Here is a 20,760-nt window from a genome sequence, read left to right as displayed (position 1 = left end):
ATAGACTCACAGCTATAGACTCACAGCTACAGACACAACTATAGACTCACAGCTATAGACTCACAGCTATAGACACAGCTATAGACACAGCTATAGACTCACAGCTATAGACTCACAACTATAGACTTTGAATAACAACACACACGCTGATTCATGGGCAGAGATCATTTCCTCCTGGCCTTTGGTTTGTTAATAATTGTCACTCGTTTGTGCTTTAAATTGACAGATAGAGATGATCAGAGTGAGTCTGTAGCTGCGAATCTCTAGCCATAAGTCTATACTCATGGCTATATACTCACAGCTATAGACTCAGCTATAGACTCACAACTATAGACTCTGCTATAGACTCACAGCTATAGACTCATGGCTATAGACTCACAACTATAGACACACAGCTATAAACACACAGCTATAGACACACAGCTATAGACACAGCTATAGACTCACAGCTATAGACTCACAGCTATAGACTCACAGCTATAGACTCACAGCTATAGACTCACAGCTATAGACTCACAGCTATAGACACAGCTATAGACTCACAGCTATAGACTCACAGCTATAGACACAGCTATAGACTCACAGCTATAGACTCACAGCTATAGACTCACAGCTATAGACTCACAGCTATAGACTCACAGCTATAGACTCACAGCTATAGACTCACAGCTATAGACTCACAGCTATAGACACAGCTATAGACTCACAGCTATAGACACAGCTATAGACACACAGCTATAGACTCACAGCTATAGACTCACAGCTATAGACTCACAGCTATAGACTCACAGCTATAGACACAGCTATAGACTCACAGCTATAGACACAGCTATAGACTCACAGCTATAGACACAGCTATAGACTCACAGCTATAGACACAGCTATAGACTCACAGCTATAGACACACAGCTATAGACACACAGCTATAGACTCACAGCTATAGACTCAGCTATAGACTCACAGCTATAGACTCACAGCTATAGACACAGCTATAGACTCACAGCTATAGACACACAGCTATAGACTCACAGCTATAGACTCACAGCTATAGACACAGCTATAGACTCACAGCTATAGACACAGCTATAGACTCACAGCTATAGACTCACAGCTATAGACTCACAGCTATAGACTCACAGCTATAGACTCACAGCTATAGACTCACAGCTATAGACTCACAGCTATAGACTCACAGCTATAGACTCACAGCTATAGACTCACAGCTATAGACTCACAGCTATAGACTCACAGCTATAGACTCACAGCTATAGACTCACAGCTATAGACTCACAGCTATAGACTCACAGCTATAGACACAGCTATAGACTCACAGCTATAGACACAGCTATAGACTCACAGCTATAGACTCACAGCTATAGACTCACAGCTATAGACTCACAGCTATAGACTCACAGCTATAGACTCACAGCTATAGACTCACAGCTATAGACTCACAGCTATAGACTCACAGCTATAGACTCACAGCTATAGACTCACAGCTATAGACTCACAGCTATAGACTCACAGCTATAGACTCACAGCTATAGACTCAGCTATAGACTCACAGCTATAGACACAGCTATAGACTCACAGCTATAGACACACAGCTATAGACTCACAGCTATAGACTCACAGCTATAGACTCACAGCTATAGACTCACAGCTATAGACACAGCTATAGACTCACAGCTATAGACTCACAGCTATAGACTCACAGCTATAGACTCACATCTATAGACACACAGCTATAGACTCACAGCTATAGAGCTATAGACTCACAGCTATAGACTCACAGCTATAGACTCACAGCTATAGACTCACAGCTATAGACTCACAGCTATAGACTCACAGCTATAGACACAGCTATAGACTCACAGCTATAGACTCACAGCTATAGACTCACAGCTATAGACTCACAGCTATAGACTCACAGCTATAGACTCACAGCTATAGACTCACAGCTATAGACTCACAGCTATAGACTCACAGCTATAGACTCACAGCTATAGACTCACAGCTATAGACTCACAGCTATAGACTCACAGCTATAGACACAGCTATAGACACAGCTATAGACTCACAGCTATAGACTCACAGCTATAGACTCACAGCTATAGACTCACAGCTATAGACTCACAGCTATAGACACAGCTATAGACACAGCTATAGACTCACAGCTATAGACACAGCTATAGACTATAGACACAGCTATAGACTCAGCTATAGACTCACAGCTATAGACTCACAGCTATAGACTCACAGCTATAGACTCACAGCTATAGACTCACAGCTATAGACTCACAGCTATAGACTCACAGCTATAGACTCACAGCTATAGACTCACAGCTATAGACTCACAGCTATAGACTCACAGCTATAGACTCACAGCTATAGACACAGCTATAGACTCACAGCTATAGACTCACAGCTATAGACTCACAGCTATAGACACAGCTATAGACTCACAGCTATAGACTCACAGCTATAGACTCACAGCACAGCTATAGACTCACAGCTATAGACTCACAGCTATAGACTCACAGCTATAGACTCACAGCTATAGACTCACAGCTATAGACTCACAGCTATAGACACAGCTATAGACACAGCTATAGAGCTATAGACACAGCTATAGACTCACAGCTATAGACTCACAGCTATAGACTCACAGCTATAGACTCACACTATAGACACAGCTATAGACTCACAGCTATATAGACTATAGACACAGCTATAGACTCACAGCTATAGACTCACAGCTATAGACTCACAGCTACAGCTATAGACACACAGCTATAGACACACAGCTATAGACACAGCTATAGACTCACAGCTATAGACACAGCTATAGACACAGCTATAGTCACAGTCACTATAGACTCACAGCTATAGACTCAGTCATGTATCTATCTGTCTATCTATCTATCTATCTATCTATCTATCTATCTATCTATCTATCTATCTATCTATCTATCTATCTATCTATCTGTCTATCTATTTTTTGATATATGGTTGCTGAAGCCACTTGAACACAGTCTTTGGTCAAAGTAACTTGAGTAGGACATAACCAAAGCAGTTGTGTCAGTGGTTGTGCATCAGTGGCTGTGTGGATCCCTGTCTGTGAGCGCTGAGCTGAGCAGTATCAGGTGTGCTTGCTCCTCCCTATCTCTGCCCAGGTCGAAGAGTGGGGAGCGCACAGTCATTCAGCCCAGAGGAGGGGTCCCCTGCTTTCTCTACGGCCGCTGTGCTCCCCCCCCCCCCCTCGTGAGGATGAGCTGTTCCGCTCCGCCTGCCACGTAATGCAACCACTTGCATTAATCTAAAAATTAAGCACAGATTCATCAAATATGCAGAATGCTCATGTGCAACTTAAAAAAAAAGGTTTAACCATTTTATTAAATATTTCCAAACGCCAGTGACCTAAATTCCTGGGGCTCTTAAAAGTGTGCTGAATGGCACGGGTCTCACAGCACTAAACGAAGGGTGAGAAAAATGCTTCAAAGAGCAGTCTGGAAAAGTAGCTGCCATTTGTCATTGCTTGTTTGTGTTTTTGGATTGAAGGTTTTCAGATTAATGCAGCTGCCTCTGCAGAGTTGCCAGTAGGAGAAACATTCCTTTAACACCCTTTATATTTGGCAGTGTAACAGATTCTCTGATTGGGATCGGATCAGGGTGAGGGGTATTGTATTGTAACTACAGTGCAGGCCAGCTCCAGAGCAGCACTTAAACTGCTGTCTAGCTACACTGCTCGGCTGTTGTTTGCATCAGCGTATGCTTTTCCCTGTAGCTGTGTTTTTTGATCTTCCTTCCCCTCCCCTCCCCTCCCCTCTCCTCTCCAAGTTCAGCAGCATGCACACCTGGCTTATTCCGTTTGTGCAAATATAGATTCCGCCTCATTAGATTCTAAGTAAGCATTTGTTTTAGAGGGTGGAAATTGTTTTGCATCACGGGAGCTGAGCTTTGTACAGGTGAGGGAAAGGTTGAGTACTGTGTGTCAGTCTGTCAGGCTGTGCTGTACACTGAGCACATTCTCTTGTTTCTGTGGCTTATTGGAGCTGTTTCCATCAGGCAAGGCTTAAGGGTTACTGTGCAATAAGAAAGGTTCCAGTACCTTGCAGTGAGTGAGGGACCCACAAACTGTAGTGATTGTGTGAGGGACTGTGTGTGTGTGTGTGTGTGTGTGTGTGTGTGTGTGTGTGCAGCGAGCTCCTCTGACCGTGCCTGTGTGTGTGTGTGTGTGTGGGTGTGTGTGGGTGTGCAGCGAGACCCTCTGACCGTGCCTGTGTGTTGTGTGCCAGGGCCTGCTCTCTGAGATCCTGAGGAAGGAAGAGGACCCGCGTTCAGCTTCGCAGTCGCTGCTCGTGAACCTGAAGGCCATGCAGAACTTTCTGAACCTCCCTGAGGCCGAGCGGGACCGAATCTACCAGGAGGAGAGAGAGCGCAGTATGAACCCGGCCGCGGGGCTGCCCTCCCCCAGCACAGCCCCCACGGGGGTCCCGCGCCTGCCGCAGGTACGCACAAACACACAGGACACAGGACAGCTCAGGGACAGATGCACACACACATACAGGAATGTGTTTTAAGTTTTGAATAACTCAGTAGTTAGAGCACTGGGCTGCAGTGTGGAAGGTGGTGGGTTTGAGTATCTCAGTAATTAGAGCACTGGGCTGCAGTGTGGAAGGTGGTGGGTTTGAGTAGCTCAGTGGTTAGGGAAAGACCTGGGCTGCAGCGTGGACATTTTTGAAATGGTGTTTAAACATCAGCTGTGGAAACCATGCAAAATAAAGAAAAGCAAAACAGGGTTGTGTCGCTCAGAGGTGCACGTATCTGTGTGTGTTTGTTTTGCTGTTTCATTTCCACTGATTTCCTCAGTGAAATTAGCAGAAAGCGCTTTGCATAATGGCAATGAAAAAAAAAAGAGTCAGCCGGGAGTGCCTTTAGACTGGCTTTAATAAAGAATGAGACAGGCATGGGGGAGCGCGTTATGGAGAGTAAGAGTTTATCATTTGTGGAGCAATTTACTCCTTTTTATTGTGGGAGAGCAGGTCGCCTCTCCTTGCTCAGAGCTGCCCGTGTCTCTGTCTCGATCTGCCCGTGTCTGTCTCGATCTGCCCGTGTCTGTCTCGATCTGCCTGTGTCTCTGTCTGTTTCTGCCTGTGTCTGTCTCGATCTGCCCATGTCTCTGTCTCGATCTGCCCGTGTCTCTGTCTCTGTCTGCCCGCGTCTCTGTCTCTCTCTGCCTGTGTCTCTGTCTCGATCTGCCCGTGTCTCTGTCTCAATCTGCCCGTGTCTGTCTCGATCTGCCCGTGTCTCTGTCTCGATCTGCCCGTGTCCCTGTCTCGATCTGCCCGTGTCTGTCTCGATCTGCCCGTGTCTCTGTCTCGATCTGCCCGTGTCTCTGTTTCTCTCTGCCCGTGTCTCTGTCTCGATCTGCCCGTGTCTCTGTCTCGATCTGCCCGTGTCTGTCTCGATCTGCCCGTGTCTCTGTCTCGATCTGCCCGTGTCTCTGTCTCGATCTGCCCGTGTCTCTGTCTCGATCTGCCCGTGTCTCTGTCTCAATCTGCCCGTGTCTCTATCTCGATCTGCCCGTGTCTCTGTCTCTCTCTGCCCATGTCTCTTTCTCAATCTGCTCGTTTCTCTGTCTCGATCTGCCTGTGTCTCTATCTCGATCTGCCCGTGTCTCTATCTCTCTCGGTGTGACTGCAATAGCAAGCAGGAGACGGAGCGCAGTGCTGAACTGGTCCCAGCAGGAGCAGTGTCGCTGAACCGCAATCCTTCCTAATCACAATTAACCTAATTAGGAGAGCGGTCGCACACAGGCCCTCTCCAGATAATGCCGTTTGGCATCAGGCATCGGCTCCGCTCACACTCTCTGCACAGATGGCTGCCTCCATAGCAGTTGGGGCCCTCTGGGGCCCTCTCCTCTCTCCTCTCTCCTCTCTCCTCTCTCCTCTCTCTCTCAATCTCTCCCTCTCCCTCTCCCCCACCCTCTTCTATCTCTGTATAATAAAGAGTCACAGAATGCAGTGCATGTTTGATTTTAACCTCATTACAATGGACTTGCAGTTATCTGATCTCCATATTATTCTTATAGTCTGGTGATAATCAAGGATGCATCTTCCATGACTTCATAGGAAAATATGAAACGTGTCTGAAAACATGTTCAGTTTTGGATAATCAAGTGGCAGCTGTATTAACTGCACGTAGTGTTATAACCTGCCTGTGTCTGCTGACTACCAAAAGGACAAAAGGACCTCTGTCCATTCCTCCAGGTTTATAAATGTTAAAAAATGCTTCAGAACACTTGTGTTTTTGTTTCGGATTCCCCTCACTCTCTCCCTCCCTCCTTCTCTCCCCCTCTCCCCCTGTGGCTCTCCAGTTGAAGCCCCCTGGCCCCAGCCCAGACTTGCCCCTGAAGGTGGAGAGTCTGGGAATGTGCATCACTTCCATCATCTACGATGAGATCCAGCAGGAGATGAAGCGAGCCAAGGTGTCCCAGGCACTCTTCGCCAAGGTGGCTGCCAACAAGAGCCAGGTGAGCAGAGCTGTGACTCTCCCTCATCACTGCGGGCCCCACATCACTTCAAAGGGCAACAGGAATGTGTGCAACTCCTGACTCTTAAAGGGGTAATGGCTGGTTTTGCATCGCAGTGGTGAAACCTCCTTACATATTGTGATACATATGATACAGTGATCTTTAAAGGTTAATTACTGCGCAGTGGGCAAGATTTTATCACTGGAGGAAAACTATGGAGAGGGCAACATGCCCGTAATTTGCCCACAATGGGGAAATATAGGCCAGCGGCTGCAGGTAGAAAGTCACAATGTTCTCCCATTGCATTTACAGTGTGTGCACAGGGCTTGTTGTTACAGTGCAGTCTGATCTCTATGCAACGAACACAGGGTAACACACGTTCCTATTCTGCTGCAGAACAGCTTCTAGTGCAAGCAGACACTGGAACCCCCTCCAGAATCCTGCACACACACACCTACTGTCACTCTCGCTCCTGATTAGGTTACACACAATTGTTACTGATCTCATTTACTGCAATAGACAGTTATTGAATTCAGAAACAAACAAGCAACAGGAGTGGACTATGCACTGCAGTAGAGCAAGGAGCTGAGAGTTTATTAATGAAGAGGGGCTGGTCCCAGCTTTCATTGCCTTTCAACACACCAGCATAGACTCCAGGCCAATCCTCCACATTGCATTGCATTTCATTTCTTATATCGCATTGCCATTTAGCTGCAATGCTTCACGGGGTCTGGCCCAGTATCGGCGTGAGTGGATAGCAGTGTGTGAGGCGTGTGCTTTATCCTGCAGTCATTACACTGCAATCTCACCCATCCACAAAACACACTCAGGTGAGGGACTGGGAGGCAGTGTGGTGTAGGGTATAGAGCCGAGTGACTGGGAGGGAGCCAGTGTGGTTTAGTGGTTAGAGCTGAGGACTGGGAGGGAGACAGTGTGGTCTAGTGTTTAGAGCTGAGGACTGGGAGGGAGGCAGTGTGGTCTAGTGGTTAGAGCTGAGTGACTGGGAGGGAGGCAGTGTGGTCTAGTGGTTAGAGCTGAGGGACTGGGAGGGAGGCAGTGTGGTCTAGTGGTTAGAGCTGAGTGACTGGGAGGGAGACAGTGTGGTCTAGTGGTTGGAGCTGAGGGACTGGGAGGGAGGCAGTGTGGTCTAGTGGTTAGAGCTGAGGGACTGGGAGGGAGGCAGTGTGGTCTAGTGGTTAGAGCTGAGGGACTGGGAGGGAGGCAGTGTGGTCTAGTGGTTAGAGCTGAGGGACTGGGAGGGAGGCAGTGTGGTCTAGTGGTTAGAGCTGAGGGACTGGGAGGGAGGCAGTGTGGTCTAGTGGTTAGAGCTGAGGGACTGGGAGGGAGGCAGTGTGGTCTAGTGGTTAGAGCTGAGGGACTGGGAGGGAGGCAGTGTGGTCTAGTGGTTAGAGCTGAGGACTGGGAGGGAGACAGTGTGGTCTAGTGGTTAGAGCTGAGGGACTGGGAAGGAGGCAGTGTAGTCTAGTGGTTAGAGCTGAGTGACTGGGAGGGAGGCAGTGTGGAGTACGGTATAGAGCCGAGGGACTGGGAGGGAGGCAGTGTGAAGTAGGGTATAGAGCCGAGAGACTGGGAGGGAGGCAGTGTGGGCTAGTGGTTGGAGCTGAGATGATAGGAGGGAGGCAGTGTGGTGTAATGGTTAGAAGAGTATTCAGTGTGTGTATACAAGTGTTTTTATGTCTCTGTGTGTGATGTGTGTTTGATTTTGGGCCCGGTGCAGATTGGGTTAGGGTCCCAGTGGGTGGGTTCACAGTTCAGTGCCTCCAGCTGCTGCAGCTGGGCTCTGGGCTCTGGGCTCAGGGCCCCCTCCCACCCCCCTCCAGGAGAGGGGAGCGAGCAGCGATCAGGTTATTAACACACAGCCTGCCAGCCAGGCCTGCGCTCACATGACAGCTGGTGTTGCTGCCTTGGCCACTCCAGCGGAGATAATCAAATCTTAGTGTTTGTTGACTGAAGGTGGAAGAATAAGAAGAAGAAACAAGGCTTCTTATTTATTCACAGGCGATATTATTTCACTGTTTATTTACTGACGTATTTATTAATGTACTTTCACTCTCCGAGATACAAAAATGAGGGAGGCAGTGTGGTCTAGTGCTTAGCGCTGAGGGACTGGGAGGGAGGCAGTGTGGTCTAGTGGTTAGAGCTGAGGGACTGGGAGGGAGGCAGTGTGTTCTAGGATTTGGGTGATGGTTAGAGATTCTTTGTGTTAGAATGTTAGCTGTGCATTTCTGGCAGAGCAGGTTCACAATGTCGTACTGTAGGTTACAAACACATAATCATCTCCCATGGTTGTGTCTCTGTGCACTCCTCTCTGGGCTGTCTCTCTCCACTCCTCTGTCTCAGTGGCTCTCTCTCTCCTCTCCTCTCCTCTCTCTCAATGGCTGTGCCTCTCTCCTCTCCCCTCTTCTCTCTCTATGGCTGTGCCTCTCTCCTCTCCCCTCCTCTGTCTCAATGGCTCTCTCTCCTCTTCTTTCAGGGCTGGCTGTGTGAGCTGCTCCGATGGAAGGAGAACCCAAGCCCTGAAAACCGCACACTGTGGGAGAACCTGTGCACCATCCGGCGCTTCCTGAGCCTACCACAGTCGGACCGGGACCTGGTGTACGAGGAGGAGTCACGGCACCACCACAGCGAGAGGCTGCAGCACACCGCCATACACCCGCCTGCAGAGCCGAGCCAGGTGAGAGCAGTAGGGAGGCACTCTATACAAACACGCACACTATACAAACACGCACACTATACAAAAACGCACACTATACAAACACACACACTACACAAACACACATGCTATACAAACACACATGCTACTCAAATACATGCACACACTATACAAACACACACGCTATACAAACACACACACACACTCTACAAACACACACACTATACAAACACACACACACTCTACAAACACACACGCTACACAAACACACACACTATACAAACACACACAGACACTCTACAAACACACACGCTATACAAACACACACACACTACAAACACACACGCTATACAAACACACATGCTACACAAACACTCACACTACACAAACACACATACTACACAAACACACGCACAACACACTATACAAACACACATGCTACACACACACGTACACTATACAAACGCATGCACTACACACACACTATAAACACACACTGCACACACACAGTATTTTATAACAACTCCACGCTTATCTGTGAGCCTCAGTGCTGTGTCTCTGCAGCTCATAAACTCACAGTAAAGCCTGGACTGGCTCAGCCTGCCCTGCAATGGGACAGTCCAGCTGTCAGCTCTCACTGCAGTCATCACACTGCCTTTAAACCTGCCTCTCTCGCTGTGCATAATAATTTCCAATAAATACAATCACATTTAATAATGTGACAGGTTTTCCTTGGCAGCGCTTCTATGGAAAATGTCCCAGCTTTTTAAAAGCCCAGTGCCTATTTGCTAAACACTCTCAGCTTGGCTGGGACTCCTACTCAGAGCGGTCATTAATACAATCCATTCTGACAGTGTTTAATTAAATTGACTTTCCATACTGAATTCTATATATATTAGGACACCACCACCACTGGAAAAGGAATTTCTTACTCAAAGCCAGACAGCAGAGGGAAGGGGTTCTATGGCATGGGAAGGAAGGGGTTCTGTGGCATGGGAAGAAAGGGGTTCTGTGGCATGGGAAGAAAGGGGTTCTGTGGCATGGGAAGGAAGGGGTTCTGTGGCATGGGAAGAAAGGGGTTCTGTGGCATGGGAAGGAAGGGGTTCTGTGGCATGGGAAGGAAGGGGTTCTGTGGCATGGGAAGGAAGGGGTTCTGTGGCATGGGAAGGAAGGGGTTCTGTGGCAGGGCTCTGCAGCCTTACTGTACTGCACCCAAAGTACTATTAATAAATGAAGCAGTATAATAATTTATATCTTCTTTTAAAGATTAATCATGCTTCCTTAGCAATAAAGTAAAACAGTAATTACGGTATGTGTAACTGAACAGATCAAATCCAAAAACCGTTGAATAGACTTTCAAGAGCCTGTCCTAGTCTAGAGACGATCCACTTTTTAATTTTAAGAGGGTATAATTATATTATGTAATTTACAAGTCCTCTGGGTACAGAAGTATGAATCCATTTTCCCAAGAATTGCAGAGGGAATGTGTGTCTTTGCTTTGAGAATCAGAAAGAGGCTCCTCTCCTCTCCCCTTGTGTAAACTGTTTATTAGATGCAATGAGAATATCTCCAGAGCGCTGTGGCATGAGGAAATGCCCCATTTGAAGACCTGGTCCCGAGGGTGGGTGCTGTGGCCTGCGCCAGTAGAGTCATTCTCACTGCAGCCCAGACTGCAATAGCAAGCGTGGTGTTGTGGGTCTGGGTAAATACAGGGGGTCGTTGAAACGTGTGGATAAACCAAGCTACTCTGTAAGCATGTACTTCCCCTTATAAAAGTTAACTTCAGTAAATCTGCCCAGTAATTCCAGTTTTCCCAGGCTTTTCCCGTGCTTTTGCATTAACCATAGTTCACCATGGTTTTCCAGTCACCAAACGCGGGATTATAATGCCGTGTGGTGAATGTCACTTCTACCTTTTCAGGTGTCATTGTTTCCCTTTGCTTCCAATGTGAGCGGTGCTTAGCAGAGTCCGAGAGAGTGCAAAACCAATGCACTCGGTTCCCTTCTGATTTGCATGACGTCTTTTTCCACAGGGTCTGTTTTCTCTCTAAGGGATTTGCATACAGCATACAGGAAGTCCTGTCTCATAAAAGAACTGTGTCTTTTAGGAGGTTTGTATTTGTAGCAGAACATTGTGTTGTAATGTTGAAGAATGAGTCTGCTAAGTTGCTGGCAGTTATTTCTCTGATTGACGATTGCTCTTCCGCGAGGCGTGGCTCTGTGATTAATGACGTGTGCAGGTTTCTTGTGTCACTCCACGCGGAGCCTCTGCGTGCTGCATTAGCGCAGGGCTGCAGAGGGGACTGAACCAGCTCATAACTCAACCAGGCAGGGAGACGGGCCGTGTTTAGACAGCCAGAGCCAGACCTGGAACCTGCCACTAAATCAGGCGGAACGGCAGGCAGGCAGGAAGAAAGCTGCTACAATAGCCCTCTTTACCCTGAGTCATGGACAGTATATTACATGTGAGCCCCTAGTTCAGCAGCGCAGAACCAACTGGAGACAGCTGGACCACAGAGATTTTGCCTCAGCGGGATGCCAGATACATTGCGAGAATGCCCTGCTGATTTGCGCACCTCCCTAGCTATTACTATTCCGATCGTATTACAGAGTTGAGAACAATTGCAGTTGCACAGCCCAGGAGATCATTCTTCAATTCACCTTGCATCAGACATTCAGCTCTCAGGAGTCTTTTCAGAAGCAGAGTCCGTAGATAGCACAATAGTTTTGGTGGGAGAGGTTTTACTTCCGTGAAATGATCCACCTGATTTTCGGGTTTTAAATCCTATTACAGAGGGAGGCTGATGAATGCATTGTAACACTGTTGTCACTGGGCCATGTGTTGTGCATTAACCACCCTGGAGCCTGGAGCTGTGAGTTTTCCTCCCATCAGGAAAGCGCCTCTTGTGTTCAGGCGGCACTATGTGGCCTCAATTACTGCCGGACTAGCCAAGAAAGCCGGCTCTGATTTTGTTTTTAATAACTAAGCGTCTGAGGAAGGATGCTGTGGTTTCGTCATTAACACATTTTTCAGTTTCTCTGACACAAACCCTAGACTGGGACTCTTTTAATATATAAATAATCTAAAAATAAAGGCGTCACTCTCAGCAGAAGAACAAGAGAGGGGAGGGGGGTGGGGGGTTTCTCCGTCATTCAATCAGAATTTCCAAAATATTTTTTTATGAAGCTCTACAGTTAAACTCAACATGCACAGCAGATATTCAGTTTTCCCCATGCTTTCCTCATGGTTATACTGTACTCTGCATTTCCATAGTTTACCCTGGTTTGCCATGCGTTACCATACCTCTCTGGGCTTTACAAAGCTTACCTATGCTTTATTACACTTTGCTGTGCTTTTACGAGGGGAAACTTTTTATGAGACCTCCAGTCTCTGAAGGTTTGTCTAGTTTTACCTTTCGAATGACCTGTGAAAGAGAGATCTGAGGAGAGCAGAGCTGGGTGACACAAAAGCAGAGTTTACACAGGATGAGTCTGGCCAAATCTGAGTACAGCCCAGCGAGCGCTGCCAAGTGTAGGAAAAAGTTATTCCTGAGCTCTGGTTATGTTAGTTATGTTAACATTTCCGCTTCAGTGAGCAGGCAACTGTTCTCACTTAAGCCATTAAACAGTATGTGTGGGGGGGGGCACTTGATTTTAATTCATCACCTCTAATGCACACCTGATTTTAATCTTAACCTCCACTGTGTCCCGTCAGTAAAAGCACCTCTGTTGGGCAGCTCACTGCAGCCCTCCCTTCCCCTCTCTCGTCTTCACCTCACACATGGAAAGAATGGGAAAAGACCCTCAGAATCCCTCCCAACTGTTCTTTCTGGCATTCCCGATCACTCCCCCCAATGACTCAGACATGATTCGCTTTCCTGACTCTGCTGCTGGGTAGATACTCGACCCCACCCCCCCTGCATCTGCTCCTGCATCTGCTTTGGGCTGAGTGCCACTAATGCTGCACACATGGCTCCCAGCTGAACTACGCTACACTGACTCCCAGCAAAGAGGGAGAGGGGGAGAGGGGAGATGGGAGAGGGAGAGGGAGAGGGAGAGGGGAGAGGGGAGAGAGAGGGAGAGGAAGAGGGAGAGGGAGGAGGAGAGAAAGAGGGAGAGATTATTGAAAACAATGATTCACTTTAAAACTAGGAAATGTTTAAACAAGAACGAGAGAGGGGAGGGGGGGAGGTTTTATCCTTTCCTTTAATCAGATTACCAGATTTATCAGGAAACGCTAAATATGAAATATGGAATATGAAACTGCAGTTTGATTTCACACTTGGTCCTGAGAACATCAGAATGCCAGGACCTTTCTTTTTTTCCATGGCTGCTTTGAATTGGGGCCAGTTTGATCTTGCACCTGTTAGCCCGTGCAGCCAGACCTCCTGTGAAAGGCTCGAGGAGAGTCTGCTGGTGTTAGTTTGTAATTAATGATATGCAGAACGCATGCACATCCAGCAGAAAATTCTATTTCTTTATGACTGAGCTGGCATGCAGCGAGATGACTTTTTCTTCCCTCGTTTTAATTCTGTGACTGCATCAGCGTTGCTGCTGGTACTAATTCCATCTTATAAATACTTTTCTGCTTGTTTTCTCAGACGGGGCTGATGTGAAATGTGCTGGGCCTTCCATTGTGTATTGAGCAAGTAACTTTGAAATAAAATGGCCACATTCATCTACATTAGAGATCGCTGTGTTGCGCAGCCTCGTACCCCAGAGGGGGTCTGAATGAAGCACTGCCAGCGCATCACTTCCATGAACTCTGATACACACTGCAGTACCAGCACTGCACTGCACTGCAGAACCAGCACTGCACTGCAGGACCAGCACTGCACTGCAGAACCAGCACTGCACTGCAGAACCAGCACTGCACTGCACTGCAGAACCAGCGCTGCACTGCAGAACCAGCACTGCACTGCAGGACCAGCACTGCACTGCAGTAATGTAGAGCTCAAACACTAGACTGGAGAGCTGAGAGTGGAGTGTTTAGACTAGAGCTCATTATTATGAAGGTGCTGGTAATGATAGCGCTGGAGAGCTGAGAGTGGAGTGTTTAGACTAGAGCTCATTATTATGAAGGTGCTGGTAATGACAGCGCTGGAGAGCTGAGAGTGGAGTGTTTAGACTAGAGCTCATTATTATTAAGGTGCTGGTAATGACAGCGCTGGAGAGCTGAGAGTGGAGTGTTTAGACTAGAGCTCATTATTATTAAGGTGCTGGTAATGACAGCGCTGGAGAGCTGAGAGTGGAGTGTTGAGACTAGAGCTCATTATTATTAAGGTGCTGGTAATGACAGCGCTGGAGAGCTGAGAGTGGAGTGTTTAGACTAGAGCTCATTATTATTAAGGTGCTGGTAATGACAGCGCTGGAGAGCTGAGAGTGGAGTGTTTAGACTAGCGCTCATTATTATTAAGGTGCTGGTAATGACAGCGCTGGAGAGCTGAGAGTGGAGTGTTTAGACTAGTGCTCATTATTATTAAGGTGCTGGTAATGACAGCGCTGGAGAGCTGAGAGTGGAGTGTTTAGACTAGAGCTCATTATTATTAAGGTGCTGGTAATGACAGCGCTGGAGAGCTGAGAGTGGAGTGTTTAGACTAGAGCTCATTATTATTAAGGTGCTGGTAATGACAGCGCTGGAGAGCTGAGAGTGGAGTGTTTAGACTAGAGCTCATTATTATTAAGGTGCTGGTAATGACAGCGCTGGAGAGCTGAGAGTGGAGTGTTTAGACTAGAGCTCATTATTATTAAGGTGCTGGTAATGACAGTGCTCAATGACCCCCCTTGGGAGAGTCACACCCAGCACTGTCAGAATCAATAGGAGTCTTATTAATCCATTCACAGTCATAGCAGGCTTGTTACAGAACTTGAGAAAGTCTGCCTGTAAACTGGACTCTGGGCTTTTTGAAGCTCGACTGCTTGCCAGCCATTCGGCACGGACGCTAACCACGGCTCTACAGAGCTGCTATTTATTTCAAAAAGACATAAAAAGATAATAAGCACAGAAAAATGATCAGCCTACACGCTTCCTGAACGCTGCAGCCCCACCAACCCCCAAAACAGGAGTTAGGAATATTTCTTGGTCTGGCCTGACCTATTTGAAAAATACCCTGTTATTATTGAAGGAAAAAAAATACTATTATCTTTATGTGGGTCCTTTAATTTTAATGTACCACATATTTATAGCTTCGCATACCAGAGCTGCTGCTTTATATACTCCACCCTTTTAATAAAACATGCTGCCCTCGCACACTCAGAGCCAGGCCGGGCTGTGAGATACAGCACCTTCCAAGAGCTCTCGTCTCTCACTGAGACAGTGTCCACCCTGTCCTGATAATCTAACACTGACCCGATATGCGAGCTCTGCGAAACACGGGACGATCCCAAAGACACCAGACCCTCTCCTAGGAGTGGACTGCTACTCTTCCAGAACGGTTTAGAACAATTGAATTGTCCTTCGTTTGAAGCTGCTGTTGACATTCTCAAGCACCAAAGATCATAGCAATGACAATGGCATTTTATATACAGCTGCTAGGAACCAGACAAACACTGATATACTGAAACGTCCTCCTCTCGTTCTGAAAGGAACATGTTTATGTTTTAATGTGCTGCTGTTGAAAATGACTGAGCTCCATCGGTTTTGTTGTGTTTCCCAGCAGGTGCTTCACAGGCAGTCCTCGCAGCCTGCCAAGGAGAGCTCCCCCCTGCGCGAGGAGCCCGTGTCGACGCCGATGGGCAGCGGTGGTGAGGAGAGCGGAGGTGGAGGCGGAGGTGTGAAGAAACCTCGCTCTCGCACCAAGATCTCCCTGGAGGCCCTGGGCATCCTGCAGAGCTTCATCCAAGACGTGGGGCTGTACCCGGACCAGGAGGCCATCCACACGCTGTCCGCCCAGCTCGACCTGCCCAAACACACCATCATCAAGTTCTTCCAGAACCAGCGCTACCACGTGAAGCACCATGGCAAGCTGAAGGAGCACGTGGGTGGAGCTGGCATTGACGTGTCTGAGTACCGAGAGGAGGAGCTGCTCTCCGAGTCCGAGGAGACCGGGGACAGCGAGGACGGGCCTGAGGACATGTATGGAGTGGAGAGCACGGAGGACAGCAAGGACAAGAGCCATAACAACCTCAGCGCCTCCACCGCCGCCAGCCCAGAGCAGCACAGATAATACCCCAGAGAGCAGGGGGCCAAGGGAGCTGGGGGCAGGAGGGGTATGAAATTCCAAACAACCTAAATAAACAAGGACAGGGACAAGGTCCCTCCCCCTGGCAGCTTCTTGCACACCAATGTCAGGCCATTCGAGGCAGCAGAGCAGCTGATATTGAGAGACAGAGCATTGACAGGGTCAAGATTAATTAAATAAGCAAGCATCTGGACTCACTGAATGAGTAAAGTAGAGGGCAGGAGGTAGCTGCCCCATAAAACTGGGTTCAGCAATTGGTGAAAGTTTCAAAACCTCCTTTCTTATTAGTTAGTGGGACACATCAGAAAGGAATTTCCTACAACCTCCCCAACCCCCTAATTTCATATTGAAGTATTACAGACCCTGAGACAATCAAGGACAGGAGGTTGGGGAGGTCCCTTTCTTTACCCATCCATCTCACCTCTGCAGACTCGTCTTCACCCGACCCTACCACACCCTCACTCGAGGAGCTCTCCTGGTTTAACAGATGAGCAGGGATATCTCTCTGTTGGTTCTCAGCTCTTCCAGTCCACTCCTTCTCAAGCTCCTCACTCATCAGCTCCTCTGAGTGCTATCACTGCTCACAGGAAGACCGTTTCACACCAGCAGGTGGAGGACATTTAGGAAACTCATTATCACCTCCCCCTTACCCTACCAGGTCCCAAAACTGCCCACACGGCTCTGTGTTCCAGGTCCACTCTTGGGGTTGAGGGTCCAAAGAACTGGGATTCATTAGAGAAATTACGATCAGAGAGCCACATCACCTCGCTTCATTGCGCAGCTTCACCCACACAGTCTTCATAACTGTGCATGCGTGTTCCGGGCTGCAGTGAAGGGAGTTCTCTGACCTCACTCTCTCCTCTACATTCTTTTGCACCGATTCTCAGCTCAGCAGTATTACACAGAGAGAGGGATGGGGGAAACAAGGCTTTACTTGACACCAGATTTGCCTTTCTTGACTTTGTTGCACTTATAATTCTGGGGGGAAAAAAGGAAGAACAATGGAAATTTATTGAGAAGAAAGAAAGAAAGAAAGAAAGAAAGAAAGAAAGAAAGAAAGAAAGAAAGAAAAAGAAAGAAAGAAAGAAAGAGCAATCAAGCCTGCCTCTGTGTTTATGTACAGCACATGCATTGCATGGGATAGAAACTCCACCGGACCTTGAGACATGTTCTCTTTAAGGAAAGGGAATCTGCACACTGTTTCTGCTCCTCAATCACTTCGCAATGAGTGGATCTGGCTCCGAGAATGCCTCCAGCTCTCAGGGCGTGGTGGTGACTGTTTATTCTTGATCCCTATTTATTTTCTATGTTTATCCGTGATTATTATTATCTTCTTTTTGAGGCATGTATTTTGAGAAGAAACAAAGAGAAAATAATCTACAAAGAAGAAGAATGAGTGAATGACAAAATGTTAAATAATAATAATAAAAAAACAAACATTTAAATGATTGCAGAGTTCTGTTACTTTCAGAAAGACAAGGCAGGCTACTAACTGTACAGAACAGAAGTTATTGTGAAACAGAAAATAATCTGCTTTTGCTACTTCACTCGACAATCCCGTTGTTTCCACTGTCAAGAGGCGAAGGCTCTTAGTTCGTTCGTCTGTCTCCCTGGCAGAAAGCTCTTGTCCGGGCACAGAGATCTCTGTTTCCACTGAATCCATTGAATTCCTAAAAATCAGGGCTGTGATTCTCAAAAACACTGACACTGACACAGAGGTTCAAGGGACCTTATTTTTGATTTGCTGCACAAATCACTATACATTTGAACCTGTCTGCTTTTTATTTGTTTCTTTGTATTTTCTTTTATTTCCTATTACAAAGAGGGACCAGCTTGCTGAGTTATTTGGTTTCCAACAATTCTAAAGAAAATGGAGTCATTGTCTTGCGGTTCTTCAATGCAAGAACGTAGCAACCCACAGTAAGGACTAATTGAGCTGGCTATTCCCAGTCCTGGCTGGCTGAGTTCTGCCTGTACCGTATTTAACCCTTTGTGTTTGACTGTGTAGCCTTGTTTGGTGCGTACAGGTTACCTCACTACAGCACACACCCCCTCCATGTTCAGACTGCTCTGGGATCAGAAGATGAATGAGGCTTGCTGGAATATCAGTTGCAATGTCACACTGATAACTCCTTTCTGTTCTTCCTGTCTGTGTTGAGCTATCTTGCTGTCAGCAGATTTAACATCCCAGATATCAGCAGTGATAACCAGCAGACCCACCTGCTCTCACACGCTGTTCTCAGCACAAGGATTTGCAGGTTCAAATCTTGAGCCATAGGCAACTGTAACACGCCTTGTTCATCTCTAACCTGAGCTAGTCCAATGCCAGCACCCAATACGGTGTGCATGGATGGGGGGGGTCTGGTTATTGTTCAAGATTGAGTGTTTGAAGTTATGGATTAAGACTGAAAGACTGATGTCCAGGTAGTGGTACAATTATAATCAGAGTCCCTTTATCCGCACAGAGAGACGCACACAGATCTGTAGGCTATTCTAGAGAGCTAAGAGATAAGAATCCACCCATACGGAACAGACATATACGCTTCATATAGGAGACAGTATAAAACACGTTTAGCTACCTGATATAATGGAGGGTGTCTGTGGGGACCAGATTCATGTCTCCCAAATGTTTAAGCCCACGGCTTGTTGTTGGAAACCCCAAGGTGGCCCAGAGTCAATGGCAAGGTGGACAGGGTTAGGAATTATGAACAGAGCGGGGGCAGGGGGTTGATTGTTAGTTTGAAAATGCATTGAGATCAATGGGAAAGTCACATTAGTTCAAATAGAGATTTATGCTTCATATTAATAAATGTTGTACCCCTAGTGGCAGACTGCCACATCTCAATGTCATTTTACAGAACAGACTTTTTCAAGTCCCTTGTGACGGGTAGAATACTGGAAGCAATTGAGAGGTTTGGACGCGTGTTTTTTCCAGATGGGCGGGTGGAAATTGGGCACTTTGTTGGGAATCCATTAGTGAAAGAAGGCTGAGCGCGTGGCAGTCTTACCTCAAAGCCAAACTGTATCTGAATTACTGTGGTCATTATTGTTGTTTAATTTGGTCTAGAAATTATTGTATAATAATACTGAGACTTTAAAAACTAGAGTTAAGGAAAAGCTGCTCTTACCTAATCACTTTGCTACTTTATCTTATTTGTTATTGCGCTTATTGAATCAAGTTGTGAGTGTTTTAAGGGAATCTGTGTTCTTTGGAGCGTGTTGTTTGAGGTGTTCATCTTCCGTTCCTGTTTTTGCTCTTCTGTTTTTTATTAGTTTCTAAAGGAGGGCAGTCTCTTCGATTGGCAGCAAGGACACCCACAGTTCTGTCTGTTCCTTTAACCCACCACTGCACTGTCACTGCGATGCAATGTGAGCCTGCAGTCTCACGTGGTATCACTGGCACTGCACGTAGACGGGGGTAACCAGCAGTGCAGTGGAAGTTACAGTGCAGCTGTGCGTTCAACTATGTTCTGGTCCACCCCATTGTTTACTTCACTGTTGAAAAGAATATTTGCTTGCCAGTCATTGGGAGACTGTGGTCTGTTGTCATGCAAGTATGCCTAGGCAGGCCTGGCCCATCCAACATTAATGCTGGTTCTGCTAGTTTAAAACGCAGACCCTCTGCGAAGCTCAGTCAGCTGTTACTGAAGCCCGTCTGTTATTGGATTCGTCCATCGCTAAGTCTGGCCTGTGTTTATTATTGGACCCTCTTTGTTGTGCAGCGTTGTTTTGTGCGCTTTGCTTGTGTTCCTGTTGGAAGTGAAGCCGTGGCAGTGACTCACCAGAGAGACACGCATTCTTTCATGAATAATAATGCATATGATGACTGTTTATTCATTATCTGTCATGCCGTATTATCTTTGGGAAAGAAGTTTTAAAGAAAACAAACAAAAAAGTTATTTGTTTCTTGTAGCGCCTCTTGACAAAGCACAATTTTCCACCATCTTTTGTAAAATGAAGATTATTAATGCATCAGCAGCAATGTGAATGAGGATTATACGATTACTAAGTGGTCCTTTTTTCATGTCAACCAATCTGGTCTTTGTTATCACTAAGTGATAATTCATTTTTAACTTATGTGCATTGTTAGGCTGTTTTAGATTTTTTTTTGTTGTTGTTCAAAATAAAATGCATCCGATAAGTAAACTGAAGTTTGTCCAAAACTGTGCCTCCTTATAGCATAGCTCTCAAACTGTGTGCTGTCTTATAAACAAACCTCTCTTTCGTTTTCTCATTGCGCTCATAAAGCGGCCCGCCTCTCTGGCTCTGATATACAATCATAGAATTTAGGGCTGTGCAGATGCTCTTTCAAGTAATTCCTTTAACATGTTTCCTGTTGGCAGGTATTTGTCCAGCAAAAAGGACTTGAAA

The 20,760-nt window shown here is 46.8% G+C and overlaps 1 protein-coding gene across 2 annotated transcripts in view; it reads left to right on the top strand.

The window, feature by feature from the left end:
- Positions 1-20,535, top strand: part of LOC121322404 (DNA-binding protein SATB2-like) — a 59,037-nt gene extending 38,502 nt beyond the window's left edge. Inside the window, exons 9-12 of one of the 2 annotated variants that reach the window (XM_041262318.1) lie at positions 4,299-4,511; positions 6,380-6,535; positions 9,030-9,230; positions 15,868-20,535. In XM_041262318.1, the coding sequence (XP_041118252.1) occupies positions 4,299-4,511; positions 6,380-6,535; positions 9,030-9,230; positions 15,868-16,374 (1,077 nt within the window). In that variant the 3' untranslated portion in view covers positions 16,375-20,535. Of the gene's footprint in view, positions 1-4,298; positions 4,512-6,379; positions 6,536-9,029; positions 9,231-15,864 lie in introns of both variants that reach the window. The other variant, XM_041262317.1, reaches the window with a different exon arrangement.
- The last annotated feature ends 225 nt before the right edge of the window (positions 20,536-20,760 follow it).

Source organism: Polyodon spathula, chromosome 10 (assembly GCF_017654505.1).
Source record: "Polyodon spathula isolate WHYD16114869_AA chromosome 10, ASM1765450v1, whole genome shotgun sequence".
Taxonomy (NCBI): Eukaryota; Metazoa; Chordata; class Actinopteri; order Acipenseriformes; family Polyodontidae; genus Polyodon; species Polyodon spathula.
This window is presented reverse-complemented; position numbering and strand designations above follow the sequence as displayed.